The following is a 15,270-nucleotide window of genomic DNA, read 5'->3' on the forward strand; positions in this document are numbered from 1 at the left end:
ATACCCCACTCCAAAAAAGACCCCAAATGTGCAATTTAAAACAAAGAATCCCCTTGTTTCCCTTCCCTGATGTATTTAAATGCTACAAAACAAGCAGGAACAGCACTGTGTAGGTAGAGCAAAGACAGCTGTTTTTAAGAGAAGAGTTACTATAGAAAACATTAAGTTATCAGGAGCTCAGTGAAAAGGCACAGAGCCCATTTCTTATCTTTATAGCTTTATCCACTTTCAAAGGGCATTAACTTTACTCATGAAATTATGTGGCAAGCTCCTAATGAAAATGCAGTTTCTTGAAGAGGGCTCACCTTAGACAAACTTTTTCCAGCATTCCAGTAAGAACAGGTGGTTGTTTTTCACTTGCAAAAGATTATTTTAGCTCAAGTTTATCAGCTTTTACAGCTACAGCACAAATAGAAATCCAGCTTGTAGCTGTGGAAAGTCTGCAGTGATAGAAAACAAATAGAACAGTAAGCCTCTGTTTAGTGTAGATTTGGGGGTGGAAATCCAGTTTGACAAAGCAACTGATAACATAGTTAAGACCAGTTTATCGTAAGGAAGTGCATGAAGTAACTTTTTTTCCAAGAGAAGCAGTTCTAAAAGCACTTGTGAGACACATTGCAGACACAGAAGCTGAAATCGCATCCTCACCGAACCCAAAATAAGCTTGTGACAGCAAAACTAAGCCCAGGAGGACTGTGACACCCTGTTCTGTAGGGATCTGTTGCCTGGATGTGTATTTCCATCAAGGACAAAGTTACTCTTAAGTCATCTAACAGCAACCTCTAGTGGCTCAGGGAGTTTCCTGACAGACCTCTCCCATCTTCAGCAAGGGAGAAGGAGAGGACACAAGACAAAAACTAGCAACACCAAAACCCGACCTGCATAAAAACCCCCACAACTTGCTTCCAGGGAATCTTAGGAGGTACTGGAACAGTCAAGGGATAATCATCAGGCTGTCCTAATCACATCACCAGTCCGAGTGTTACTCCTTCTGTAAAGGAAGCCTTCAGTTCACTTGGAGATAAAGCAAATCCCTTTTAGCTGCACAGTCCTAAAGGCTTTGATACAATGCCATTGGCTGTATTCAGGTTAAATAACGCAGATAACCAAGCCTTGAGCACCCAAGACTATTTTCCTCAAGCCCGTTTTAAAGGCAGGTCCTAACTAACATGTTTGTTTGGGCCAAGCAACAAACTCCTATTATCTGAGGGGACTTCAGTAATACAAAGGGGTACTATTTTTATAAAATCTAATTTGTGACATGACAAATTAGATAATTTGCTTTGTTACCCCTCCACTGTCAGACTTGGTGTGTTGGAATACCAACACCCTCACTCATGAATTTATCCAACTGGTAGGATCTGGGGGATTTGCTCTGTGTCCTCTGCAATCAGGACATCAAAATAAATGCACGCTGAGTTTTCTAAGCTAGACTGTAGATAAAACTATAGCAGGAGCCAAGTTTCAGTACACTGAGGATTTTGATAACCCTGCACTTTAAATTAGCTTTAATTTACCTGTTCAACAGGGGAAGGAGACACATGGTTTATAGAACAAAACACTTTTAAGTGCCACCTTAATATGCGTTCTATTAAGAGTACATTCATTTGGCAGTTTTTTCACAGCTTGACAGAAGTTGTCAGAACTCAAGTGGATTACAGACAGCTAATCTGAAAGCAAAACCCCACATTTCACAAACTATAGAAAGGCATCTGTAACATTCAGAATAGCATAAATTGCTTAATAATCCTCAGTTGTACCATTGAGTCCAGGAATACCCTTGCTTCTGTTCTGTGCATAGCAATGGAAATGCACTCAGTTGCTTTATGGGCCACATTATGATGCTTTCTTGAAGCCTTTAAGGATGGGGTAGATGTTCTCAAATGCCTCATAGATTTCAGAACGCTCTTTTGCTCCTGGAAAGGCATTTGGGGAAAAAACAGGTTAGGAATTAGCCAAGTGTTGAGAATAAGTGAATGCAACTCAAACCTAATGATAAGATTACAAACCATGAAGAAACACAGGAGTTCAGAAGCAACTTGCTGTTAGTTTATAGCAGAATTTCTATCATATCATACCTCACAAAGAACAATTTCTACATTGCTTTGCTTTAAGACTAGATTTGTTTGATCTGTGGAACCAAATAAGGAGTTGGCTACTCTTGACTGGTAGAAGAGCCACAATATTATCTGCTTAACAATAACAGCTCTGCCTGCTGATAAGTTAAGTGGAAAGACAGAAACAAGAAATGAAGGGTATTTATTGAATTACTGGAAGTTGACCCACAGCTGATGAACTCTTCTGTTCAGAGAAGGTTTTTCATTTTTAAGCTCTGATAGGGTGTGTGCGATTTCAAAGCTGGCCTCTTCCATGTCACTGCAGGCAAATCTTTAATATCAAGTTTTGTACACTGACTGTATTGCAGTAAGCAGGAACAGTCTTTACCAGCGAGGCTGCTTTACATGCTAGTGCAGCAAACATTAGGTACAAGAAAACCGCATTTAAATGAACTGGCAGTTGTGCTAAGTGGCACTCCGGTAAGCACATAAACCTTGGACACGACTAATTCACCTGCTTTACTAGACTTTGCCTTTCTAAAGGGAGATTACTTTCAAGTTACTTTGTTGATTAGGGGGGAAAAAAAGCCTCGCAGCTCAGCAAATTCAGTTTTGTCATTACAGAGACCACAGTGCTCACAGAGGATGATTCACCTTGGTTCCTCTGGGCCTGCTACGTGCTCTAGAGGGTGGTGCAGTTAGCAAGCCCAAAACCACAAGTGTCAGTGGAATGGTACTGAGCAGTATGTTTTTACTGGACCTAAGAAGGTAGAGGAAGTATTTAAGCTTGGTACCATGTCCCCTGCTCTCAGTTAGCTGAGCTCATTCATGGTGTACAATTATGAGAATCTCTGCCTAAGGCAGGTGCTTCCCTTTTGTCTTTCCTATACCTCAGAGCTGTGTTGTGGATATACAGATAGCATTCAAGTCCCCTGGGAAGAAGTATGCTTTACCTTTCAGTTCCTCTGAAAGTATTTTCGTGAGCTTTACAAAAGAACGCATTAGAAACACACGCTCAGAACTTCAATGTTTTTGACATAGGATTCGAGATACAGTTATCTACTGAGCAAACTTACTCAACAAGACTTTTGCCTCACGAGGGTCTTGCCAAACAGTCTGGAACGAGTTCTTACATCTCCACCCTTTCCTCTAATAATCCCTACTAAATGCTGTCAGCAAAGTGCTTTAAGAAGTTTGCTTCCTGTCCGAGCAATTTTAAATAGGAATATCACAATAAGCAATTGAAGTGACGGAGAGTTACTAGCGTGGTAACATCCTGTTGAGATGCTGAACATTGACACATGATGTTATGCCCTGAATTAAATACTCAACTTTAACAACATGGAAATCCGAGATGCTACATGAAGCAATACAAGATTCTAGTGCATCGATACAGATATTGTTATCTGCAGAAAATGCAGATGAGCAGCAGCAGGCATTAAAAAGATTGCTGAGTGGCTTTACTGTGGCAAGATACTAGCATAGCTGATGTTCAATTTAAATGCTTTCTCAGAAGACATGGAAGTACTTGATTGCAGATAAATAGAGGGAGACCACTTACCAGTCAGTACAACTTTTCCAGAAACAAAGATAAGCAGCACTATCCGTGGTTTGACCATCCTATAAATAAGGCCAGGAAACAGTTCTGGTTCGTAGCTGTTTCAAAGCAAACAGGTAAGATTAGTAAAATGCAAATCCTGTCTCAGTGTTTTGTGCATAAAGCCCTCTTTAATTGTACTAACAGAGTAATTAAACCCAAAGATTTTAGCTAGCTACCGGAACTGAGGTATGGTGTGAATTTTGGGGTTGCCCTGTGCAGGGATAGGAGTTGGACTCGATGATCCTTGTGAGTCCGTTCCAACTCAGGTGATATTATGATACCCAGAGAAAGGCAAGTCCAGTTTTGCACATCTTCAAGAGAAACCTGTAGTCCCAGCTGGAGCTGGTAGGAATTCATGCTTATTTTCAAAGACTTCTGAGCATGATTTTTCCGTAGCATTGAAACCATTATTATAATCTTCAAACTATTCTCAAGTCCTACTTAGTCTGAAAAAAGCCCTTATCAGGAAGCATCTTGTGCAACTAAGAAAAGATGACAGACGAGTGACTATATAATATCTATTTAGTCCCCAAATTAAATGCAAAATATTAAATGAAGTGCTAATAAAAGACAAGTGAATTTTGATTTTGTCAGTGCCAAAATCTTCATCCTTTCCTCAGTGATGGCAATAACTAGTTCTGAACAAACCCACCTTGAAGGCACAGCATGGCCATCACTCAACTACAGGTTTATTTTAAACTGATGGCTAATAGACATAATAGACAGAAAGAACTGAAGCATTATCCCAGAAACACTATATTCTCAGTTCTCTATTTTGCAGCTGCAGTCTGGCTTCATGCCTGAAGGTTGGAAACCTTATCCTTGCAGACAGACATGTGGTTTGACAAGAGTTAAGACCCGCTTAGTATTAAAGGTTCTCAATGGAGCAAAGGCGTAGTCCAGATTCAGGTCGCTTAAGAGCTGCTCCAATTAAAACCGAGTGGTTATTTTCATATTAACCAGGTCTGCAGTGAAGAAAAATATCCACTAAGGTTTGATATCGCAGTTGGCAAGAACAGGAGACTACTGAAACAGCAGTCACCAACACTGCTCAGGTTAATGAAAGTCTCTGCGGCACATTGCTGATATGCAGCAACACCGAAGTTATATCCATGCTCACAAAGAAAGCTCGTGCAACAGAGGATCTTCATGAACCAGCTGAGCAAAGAAGCATTGCCAGCAGGTTGAGAGAGGCTATTCTGCTTCTCTACTCTGCTCTGGTAAGGCATAACCTGGAATACTGCATCCAGCTCTTAAGCCCTCAGCGCTGGAAAGATATGGACCTGTTGGAGCAGGTCATAGAATGGTTCAGGTTGGAAGGGAACTTGAAGATCATCCAGTTCCAACCCCTCTGCCATGGGGTTGGACACGTCCCACTAGATCAGGGTCCAGAGGAGGCCATTAAAAGGATAAAAGGCCTGGAACACCTCCCCAACAAGGACAGGCTGAAAGAATTAGGGTTGTTCAGGCTTGGAGAAGAGAAGACTCCAAGGAATCATGCCAGTGTGCTGTAGATCACTGGGCAATTAAGCAGAGGGCTGTTTTGGCCTGTGCCCCACTCAGAACAGGAATTATTACTGCAGATCTATCTATCTTTACTGTGACTCATGATATCTACAGCCACTTCATGCTTGCTGAATCAGTGAGCCTGATATTCAGTATCCGGTTAATTATTACTGTCTTGCCAGGCTTGCACAGCCTCAGAATTTGAGCCTGTCTGCACCTTCCAGGGACGCTGCTCCAAGTTGCGTGGGGCTGCAACTGCGACTTCCACATACCTGCTGAACTGCTGGTGAGTGAGAACCAAGCCTTCCAGACGGATGGGGAACCTCACGTCACAACTCCCAACCATATTCTGTATCTTGAAGTCCAGGAACTTGGCAGGGAACCCAAGCTTCTGCACTACGCGGGCGTATTTCCTGGCTGCAAGCCGTGATTGCTCTTCACTGAAGGAAGAGCAGAAGGGGAAAGCAGCTTTGATTAGTCCTTTTTTTTCTCCTCTCCAGATAGAAGTCAGTTTAGAACCACCACCGTGCTAATCTGCTCCAGAAAAAGATACGCTACTGCTCAAACCAGCAAGCCTTTATCCTCAGAGCCACTTCAGTGAGCTGAAAGGGAAAAGGCACTTTGGGATTCGCTTTCCTGCAGTCTGTTTGAGCACACTGGAGCGCATTCCTCTCTTTGGAGGTTTCTTTCTTGCTTCCTTGCAACAGCTTCTCAGAGCTGATCCAAGAAGCAGACTGCAGCCACCAGTACCATCATCCAGCTAGTTTGGGATGGTGGAAGGGGTTGGAGAAGAGGTCTCCAGCTATAAGTTTGTGCATGTCTCATTGACAGCTTAAGGACATAAAAGCCAAGGCAGCTGATCAACTTGAGAAAATAAGCTTCCAAGAACAGAAATCTTAGCTTTTCTCCAACTCCCATTTTCTAGGGGCATATATGTTGACTAGTGAACACTAAAGAGAGACTTAAGAGGGGAGGGAGGTTGGAACTAGATGATCTTTTAGGTCCCTTCCAACCCTAACTATTCTATCATTTTATGTCCTAACTCACTTTATAGTCAATGAGAAATGTAAATAACCCCTTAACAAGTCCTGGGCATTTTAGCAGCTTTCTGCTAATGTCTGCTCAGCCCAATCTATATTCAGGGACAGAAGTCTGCAGTTCAGTAATTACTAAGCCTCCATCATGAAGAAAGCCAAACATTTTAATACCAATGCGTCATTTTTCTCCTTTCAATTATGACAGCCCTTTGCTAGGTAATTTAAACATGGGTTTCTGACATTTTTCACCAGAATACAGATGCAGCTGCAAGATCCAGACCTTTAGAAGGAAGGAAAAACAAAAAAAAAAAAAATACCTTTTTGCTCCTGTACAGACCATTTTTCCTGAACTGAAGATGAGGGCTGTTGTTCGTGGCTCCCTTATTCTCATGATCACAGCAGCAAACCTCTACAAATTCAAAGGAAGACCTAGCAGTCCAGCTGAAGGATTTCACCAGTACCATTTCACTGTTCATTCTTTCAAGAACTGTCACTTTCAAAGCTCAATACAGCATGAATTTCCTTTATGTAAGTGTTAATTTCCCACCCTGAAGTTATTTTCCACTCCACCAGGGCCAAGGGGATTAAGACTACAACCACAGGACCACTGCTTTGTCCTGTAGATTTTGTTAAGCAGCCTGCAGTCACTTACGAAATCCCAATCTATTCCCAGTAAACTTCTTAAAGCCAGGCCACCACTTGCTGGAAGTATCATGGAATATTAGTCCTTTTTAATTCAGACAAGAGTTTTACCCCCTACAGCAAAGGCTGCTTGAGCCCCTTCAGCTGGAGGTAGCTGGCTACAGGTGGGACAGGTCATCTCCTTTATTCAACAGCTTGATAAGATCTCATTCCTATGGTTTTATTCACAGGAAAAAAATATTAAAATCAATCTGTGTATTTCTTTAAATTTAATAGGCCCAAGTTGCACAACTTTGATTTCTAATGGCACTGTCTTGGCCCATAAGGGAAAAAGGGACAAAGCTGATGGTGAATCTGTGCGTTAGAACCCAGCAGCACCAAGAAAGGGGAATTCAGGTGAAACTTTGAGTCTAGAAGATTTACCTTTGGGTTATATTCTGCATTTCTGGCATGCAGCGCTATGTTCTTCAGGTCTAGTTTACAAGCCAAGTTTACAGTTGACACTATATTCCTGAAGAACGAGAGAAGAAATCTCTTATTGCGAAAACAAGCTGCTGCAGTCAACCCCCAACTGAATGTGAAGTCACACTCCAATTAATAACGGCCATTAACTCATTTCTTGCCTACCCCTTTCCCAGTCTAGTGTTAAGCTACTTTTGGCAAAGCTTAAATAATTCAAAGCCAAAGTTAGTTTCTAACAGGAGGAAATAACGAGGTTTGAAATTATTAGTCCCCAAATACAAAGTTTGTGTGGTTTCCAGTAACTACATCACTGAAGCGCTTACAGCTTTGAATTGAACCGTTACTGAGTGCTTACAGAGTTACTAAAGCACTCCGAGTGGGTAAGGGCATGTTGGTCTCTACAGGCGTGAAATAACCCATAGTTCCTCTAGCCTAGAGAAGACACGATCTTTTATCAAGGCCGGAGTTCCCCACGCTTCTTTTCACACCACTTTCCCTTGCTCACACTTGTTTTTGCACTCAGAAAAGCAAAGTGTCATCTTTAAACCCCTGGAGTCTTCTGTCAGCCCTAACGTTCTCCGTGCTGGAAGAAATCCTTCTTCAAGTATTTTTGTCTTTTCATCCTGCAGACTGAAGTCACCAGCACTACATACAAATAATTTCTACCAAACACTTCTCCCTGTGAGACTTCATCTCCTGTGTCCCAGAAGAGTCTTTTCCCCCCTTAACAAGCCAGATACGTTTCAGAAACTCACTCACCCAGCATGTTTAAGTCCACTCTCCTCTGTTCCTCTAAGCTGTGTATTGTTCCATGCCACTTCCATTACTGTATTACACGGATCAACACAGCATCCAGTTGCCTTCCAATATCGTCAGCTCATTTGTTCCACCTCTCCTGAAGGAGGAATAGCTGCCCCTCTGGCCTTTTTTATTGGCTTAAGGCCAAACAGCGCTCACCCCATTTTCTGAGCGAGGAGTCGGAGCAGTACCCTACAGTTTAAGCAAAACTATTACATATACTACGTAGATAATAAATGAACTTACTGTAACTGAGGGACTATGCCGGAGCTTTCTGATGCAGGTGTTACCGGCGTCATAGGAGTCATTGGTGTCAGAGGAGGACACTCAGAAGCTTCAGGGGATGGCCGAGTTTTTTCTGGATAGGACAAGCTGCTTTCATCCATGAAGACGCCACTGTCTTCATTTCTTGATATTGACCCATCAAGCTCATTTTGCATTTTGTGACCATCTTCAGCCACATTTTCCTCTCTGTTATCTTGGATAACATCTGGAAGAAAGCTGAGGTCCACAGAGGAGAAGTCTGTAGGAAGGTCCTTGGCCTGATTAAACTGAGGACCATACAACCCCTCTTCAGTTGCTTGAATTGGAAGGTCTACATCGTAAGGACTCATGGAAGTAAACAGCTGAGGGCTAGTCGAGAGGTCATCCTTGAATCGGGAAAAAGTGACATTAAGGATATTGTAATTAAAACGATTACTTTAATCAAAAGACTAAATCTACTCAATGAGGAAGTTCCAATCATTTTTTCTGTGTACATACAGGCTTAAAATTAAAGAACAGGCTTAAAATTTCAGCGTGTAATTTGTCAGTCTATCAGCATGTAAAATCCACATAGCTCCTGTAGTGGAGATGTGCGTTTTCCCACCACGCTCCAAAAGCAGCCTAAAGTAATTCTCATGAGTTTTCCCAAGGAAGACAGCTAACATTCCTTGGCTGGCTTCAACTCCTATTCAGCATATCATTATGTTGTCTCCCTACTACCAGGGCACTGTGTCAGTGATGTGTTGGTTTTGTGCAACAGAGGGCAGCAGCTCACAGACTCAGGAGCAGTTTATTCTTTCAGCTGCTGAGGGTCACCAGACTGATTTAAGTGAGAGACAGTCAGCAAAACCAGCTTTCTTTCCTGGCAGGCAACACATCTGCAAACAAGTTCTCGCATACTAATCATAGAATGGTTTGGGTTGGAAGGGACCTCAAAGCCCACCCAGTTCCACCCCCTGCCACGGGCAGGGACACCTCCCACTGGATCAGGTGCCTCAAAGCCCCATCCAACCTGGCCTTGAACACCTCCAGGGATGGGGCAGCCACCGCTTCCCTGAGTGACTTGCACCAGAGCCTCCCCACTCTCACAGTTCAAGAGTTCTTCCTGATATCTAATCTAAATCTGCCCTATCTCAGCTTACCCTGATCTCATTATCTCATTTCCCCTCACCCTGTCCCTGCACTCCCTTATCAAGGTCCCCTCCCCAGCTTTCCTGGAGACCCTTTAAGTATTGGAAGCTGCTCTAAGGGCTCCTGGGGAGCCTTCTTTTCTCCAGGCTGAACAGCCCCAACTCTCTCAGCCTGTCCTTGTACAGGAGATGCTCCAGCTCTCAAATCATCTTCACGGCCTCCTCTGGACTTGCTTTAACAGCTCCACATCCTTCCTACAGTGAGGGCTCCAGAACTGAAGGCAGGACTCCAGGTGAGCTCTCCCCAGAGCAAAGAAGGAGAATCCCCTTTCTCACTCTGCTGGCCTCACTTTTCACGCAGCCCAGGATACAGTTGGCTTTCTGGGCTGCAAGTGCACATGGTGTCCTCCTTTATCAGCTATTTATCATTAGAAGATATTTAAAAGTCATCGTAATATTGAAGAGGCAAGAGTTTAGGAAATTATTTAGTCCCTCTTTCATTAGGGCATGAGCCTGTAGGTAGTGGAAGGCTTCTTCCAAGAAGGTGGTTTCTGCCAACACCCACAGCAGGTGACAGCTTGGACAAGACGATACGTACAAGAGGTTTTGTGTTCATCTTGGGGCTTGAAAGCCAAAAGGACTTGGGAGAGTCCAAGCACAAATCAGAACAGGGAAGAACACACAAGACTGAAGCTCTCAAGTTGGCAGCAACTGCCTGAGCGGCAGTGGGAGCTGCGTTTCCGGATCAGTGCTTTTCAGCCCTGAGCCAGTGCTGCTCTATGTTCTGTGCTAATCGGCTCACTTAGCAACACAACCATGCACACGGGGAGTTCTCTGCTCCTCCTTTGCAGTATATTTGCCTGTAGACACTTGGAAAACTCTCACAAAGTGATAAATCCTCCCAGAGAGCCCTTACTAGCTTGAATATAGATGTGATCAGGTCCAGCTCTGAGAGCATCAGGAACACCTCTGTTCAAAACTGCTTCTAGAAGTGGCTTCTACGTGCAGAGCTTCATAAGATCAGTTCAGACAGAGTGCAAGTGAATAAGACAAGGTACTCCTTAATCCCTCAGCTCCTTGGGAAACAGGGCCCAATCTAACAATTAAGAGGTCAGATACAGACGCATTAACAGTTACAAATGACAATAAACTAAAATACATCTGTTTTAAATAGATATTTTCCAAGTTAGCAACAGGGAAATGAAGGCACAGTCTCTGCAAGACCTCCATTGGACTAAAGCTTCGCCATACAGGAGCTAATTGGGAAAGTTTTGTACGAATTGTGATGGAGACAATAAAAAAAAGCCTCGTCACTGCGAGCCTGTAGGACTACTCACACAAACTAAGAGGCATCAGAGAATGCAGTAAAATTAACAGTCAAAAAACCCCTGGAGTTTCTGGCATGGCTTAAAGAAAGAAGCCAAGGGAGCAATGAGTGGTATATGAGGCTGGAAGTACTAAACAGCCGTAAAACAAGTAGCAGAAAGGAAATTGCATAAAGGACATAGAAACAGAAGGCAAATTTCCCTCTCTCATCAGGTTTCCATCTAACTGGTCTGGGAGAAGCTGCACAGGGTTATGCGCTGGGGAGAATTGCCTTTGTGTTAGGCAGATGCTCAGAAAAGGACTGTGAAAGGAGGCACAAGAGCACATTTGTGTTGGGCTGGCTGTCAAGGGTTATTACTACAGACTCTTGGCTAATTGACTTCACTGAAGGCCCCATCCACCGCATAGCTTTGGACATCTCCCAGTGGCTCCAGGAAGGAGATTTCACACATAGACCCTGCCTGAGATCACCAGGTTTGGGGCAGCTTGAGTGGAAACAGCCATTGTCACTTCCACTGCAGGAATCCAAATTTGTAAATCAAATCCAGCTGCTTTAAGCAACACACACGGACTGTTTCTCCCCGCCTTTCTGCAGTGATATCCCACATATCTGCTGCTGTCAAGTATTCCAGTAAGGCTGAAACACAAAAAACTCATTAGCATTTGGAAAACCTCACCACATGATGCACTTTATAGGGCCACAGTCGGAGGGCTTTACCCGCTGCCACAAGGAGGTCTCTGCATTTAAACAGCTGGTGTTAAACTCAGTTTCTGAGCTGAAAAGTAGTTTACAAGAATAATGGAATGGTTCAGGTTGGAAAAGAGCTCAAAACCTATCCATTCCCACCTCCTGCCATGGGCAGGGACACCTCCCACTGGATCAGGTTGCTCCAAGCCCCATCCAACCTGGCCATGAACACCTCCAGGGATGGGGCAGCCACTACTGCTCTGGGCAACCTGGGCAGCTAGATGTTTCTTCCCAAGGTTACATCTCAATCTCCCCTCTTTCAGCTTAAAACTGTTCCCCCTTGTCCTCTCCCTGATCAAGAGCCCCTCCCCAGCCTTCCTGTACCGGAGACTGCTGTAAGGTCTCCTTGGAGCCTTCTCTTCTCCAGGCTGAAGAAGCCCAACTCTTGTACCCATAGAAAGCAGTTGCATTCCCTGGGTGAAGGTGACGCTGCAGATTGCAGCCCTCCTCCAGTCCCTCACCCTGCTGCCTCTGCAGCCACCTAAGACCAGGAGGGCTATTCCAAATGCCAAAAAAAGACATTTTTGCAAACATTTGCCAATCAGCACCAAAAGCCCCGAGCACCGCCGGTGTCAACACACCCCAACACCCAGGCTGCCCCTCAGAAACAGCTCTATGGCAAGAGTGTAGATGAAACAACAAGCCTTTTGCAGCAGAGAAGGACAACCTCCCCCAGCAGAGCACCCTGCTGGGGCTCCTCCATGTCCCCAGTAACCACTATAACTCATCTTTCCCCTACTCAGGGCTGGAGGAAAGCAGCAGAGGGGGAGTCTGCCTTCCAAGCAGTTGACCCAGGTCCAATTCCCGGCCAATGCAGAATACGTTTCCTTCCCTTCTCTTTTTTTTTAATCCTCTCTTCTTCAGTTTTACATGCGCAACACAGCCTTCCAGGTTCTACCCCCCCTTCCCTTCCCTTCTAGCTGCCCACTACAGCCTTCCAGGTTCTTTCCTCTCCTTCCCCTTTACCTGCCCACCACAGCTCTCCAGGTACTGCTCCAGGGGTGACACATCATCCATGAGCACAGCCAGACGCCCACCCAAGCTCTTCACATCTCACCCCAGGCTCTGCTTTAACCCCGAAGGTGGCACCATGGGCAGGTGCCCCTCATTGGGGAACGAGGCCAGAGCAGCTGGAGTGTGTTTAAAACCAGCAACACTCCCACAGCTGTGAGTGATACCTGCCATCAAACAGTGCCTTTCACCTGCCCTTGGAGTTTTCTCCATCCTATGGAAGGGCTGGAGAAATCAGGGAGTCCCCTTGGGCTTTGATTGACAAGCACAACCTGGAGCATCTCTGAGCCTGTTCTAACCTGCAGGGCTGGGGTTCAGTCCTAGAATGGTTTGGGTTAGAAGGGACAATAAAGCCCATCCAGTTCCAACCCTCCTGCTGTGGGCAGGGACACCTCCCACCGGATCAGGTTGCTCCAGGCCCCATCCAACCTGGCCTTGAACATCTCCAGGGATGGGGCAGCCACCACCCCTTTGGGCAGCCTGGGCCAGGGCCTCACCACTCTCAGTGTAAAACATTTCTTCCTAATATCTGGTCTAAACTTTTCTTGTAGTTTAAAGCCATTGCTCCTTATCCTATTGCTACAGGCCCTGCTAAAAAGTTTTTTCCCCATCTTTTTTATCAGCCCCGTTTAACTGTTGGAAGGCTGCTCTAAGACCTTCTTGGAGTCTTCTCCAAGCTGAACAGCCCCAACTCTCTCAGCCTGTCTTCATTAGGGAGGTGTTCCAGGCTTTTTCATCATTTTTGTGGCCTCCTTTGGACTCCTCTCATTGGGAAGTCAGAGCTGTGACTTAGATCTTGAAGATACTGCCTTACCTCTAACTGCTGCCTTTTCACCCTCAAGTGTAATCTGCCCTTAATTTCTCCCACCTGCCTCATTAAGACACATCTGGTCCTTTGGAAGGAGCTCCAGTCCAACATGATAAACCTCAGATGCAAGGCATAATAATGAAATGGCCTGTTCTCGGCTGGGCTAATGCTGTGTAGGGGGAGGAAGCCCTTTCTCCGTACATTCACTGCTGTTCTCCCCTTGTGGAGATTTTTCTCCACTGGTGTCTCTGTTTCTGCCCTTTGTAATGATTTAAGGGCATTCATAGGATGGTTTGGGTTGGAAGGGACCTTTAAAGCCCATCCAGTTCCAACCCCCCTCCCAGTGGATCAGGTTGCTCCAAGCCCCACCAACCTGGCCTTGAAAACCTCCAGGGATGGGGCAGCCGCCGCTTCTCTGGGCAACCTGTTCCAGTGCCTCACCACCCTCATAGAGAAGAATTTCTTCCTAATGTTGAATCTAAATCTTCCCCCTTACAATTTAAAGCCATTCCCCCTTGTCCTATCACTCCAGGATAGCCCCTCCCCAGCTTTCCTGGACCCCCCTTTCAGTACCAGAAGCTACTCTAAGGTCTCCTCAGAGCCTTCTCTTTTCCAGGCTGAACAACCCCAACTCTCTCAGCCTGTCCTCACAGCAGAGGTGCTCCAGCCCTCAAATCATCTTTGTAGCCCCATTTTCAAAAGATTCCTGTGTGGAAAGCATGAGACAGTGTGATCCCTGGAGGGAGTTCACATTGCGCGTTGGAGTACTGATTGATGCTGTAGGACTCTCACGCTCGGCTTGGGCGCTTCTTGATTCGATGCCAGCAGTTGCTGTCTGACTTGTTCCTTCTCTCCTCTCCTGTCACTGTGCGGTGATGGATGGATGGATTTCTGCAGCTGGGAACATGTCCTTGTCCCTATCTGGGCTGGTGGATGTTCTGACTGCCATGGTCAATGTACCTGTTGCTCTGTTAGATGGAGCTTTGCTTTCTGCTCTGAGATTTGCTCGCAAACGGCTGGCTGAGCCGAAGAAAATCCTTGGAAGTAGGTAGCACAGCCCAAGCACGCAGCAGGTCTGTGGGAGCTGCTACCAGGCTCTTCTCACTGCCCCAGAGGTGTGAAGGATTGGCCTTGTATCCTTTATCCGTGGGGCAGAGCGTACGTGGCTGACAAGCATCCTTCTCCACTCAGCACAGCCTGCTGGGCTGGTTTCTTGGTATTTCTGGGACATACTTTGACCCGGTGCTTTGCAGGTGCCAAATCCCCCCTGGCCCCAGAAAAATCCAGCCTCAAGCAGGTTGATTTACATCACACAGCTCGTCCCTGAGCACCCAGGAGGCAACTTGAGCAGCAAAGCAAGGAGAAGGCTCTCTGAGAGGCTGCGCCTTGAATTGTGGAGGCTGGTAGAGCTGGCTCAGACCAGTTCATGATGGTTCAAACTAAACCATCCCATTTGGAGCTGGTGGGTGATTGGGGCGGTTGCAGAGAGCTCCATGGCCTCAGCTGCTTTTGCCAGCACGATGGGATGGGGTGCCAAGGGCTGTGGTGGCTGGTCCTGCTCTCACTGGCAGCAGCAAGCCCAATCCTTGCAGGCTCTCCCATGAAAGCATGGATCTGTGTTGCGCAGGGGAGTCATTGAATTCAACACAGGGATTGTGCTGAGTCTTGGTTTGTCCTCCCATTGACACCTCAAGGGGACAGAAGGTTGGTGCTCCCCCAGTGCTTGAACACTATTGCTGTGCTGAAGGTGGGAAGCTGGACCATGCAGTGGTCACGGTGTTTCCCTGGTGTGGCCCTGCCTGTGGCATTGCAGCCATGGTACCTTGAGTTTCCTCATCTAATTAATCCTTTGTTGTACTGCAGAACCCCCTGGAGATGAGC

At 45.6% G+C, this 15,270-nt stretch overlaps 1 protein-coding gene across 1 annotated transcript; it reads right to left on the reverse strand.

The window, feature by feature from the left end:
- Positions 1–1,826: 1,826 nt before the first annotated feature.
- On the reverse strand, positions 1,827–12,587 carry TBPL2 (TATA-box binding protein like 2). Its single transcript, XM_054068089.1, has 7 exons — positions 12,538–12,587; positions 8,349–8,759; positions 7,266–7,353; positions 6,518–6,609; positions 5,436–5,603; positions 3,619–3,713; positions 1,827–1,916 (listed from the first exon to the last, which is right to left on the reverse strand). The coding sequence occupies exons 1-7, from the start codon at positions 12,585–12,587 to the stop codon at positions 1,837–1,839; spliced, it is 984 nt and encodes a 327-aa protein (XP_053924064.1). The 3' UTR covers positions 1,827–1,836.
- Positions 12,588–15,270: the final 2,683 nt, after the last annotated feature.

Source organism: Cuculus canorus, chromosome 5 (assembly GCF_017976375.1).
Source record: "Cuculus canorus isolate bCucCan1 chromosome 5, bCucCan1.pri, whole genome shotgun sequence".
NCBI classification, from domain to species: Eukaryota; Metazoa; Chordata; class Aves; order Cuculiformes; family Cuculidae; genus Cuculus; species Cuculus canorus.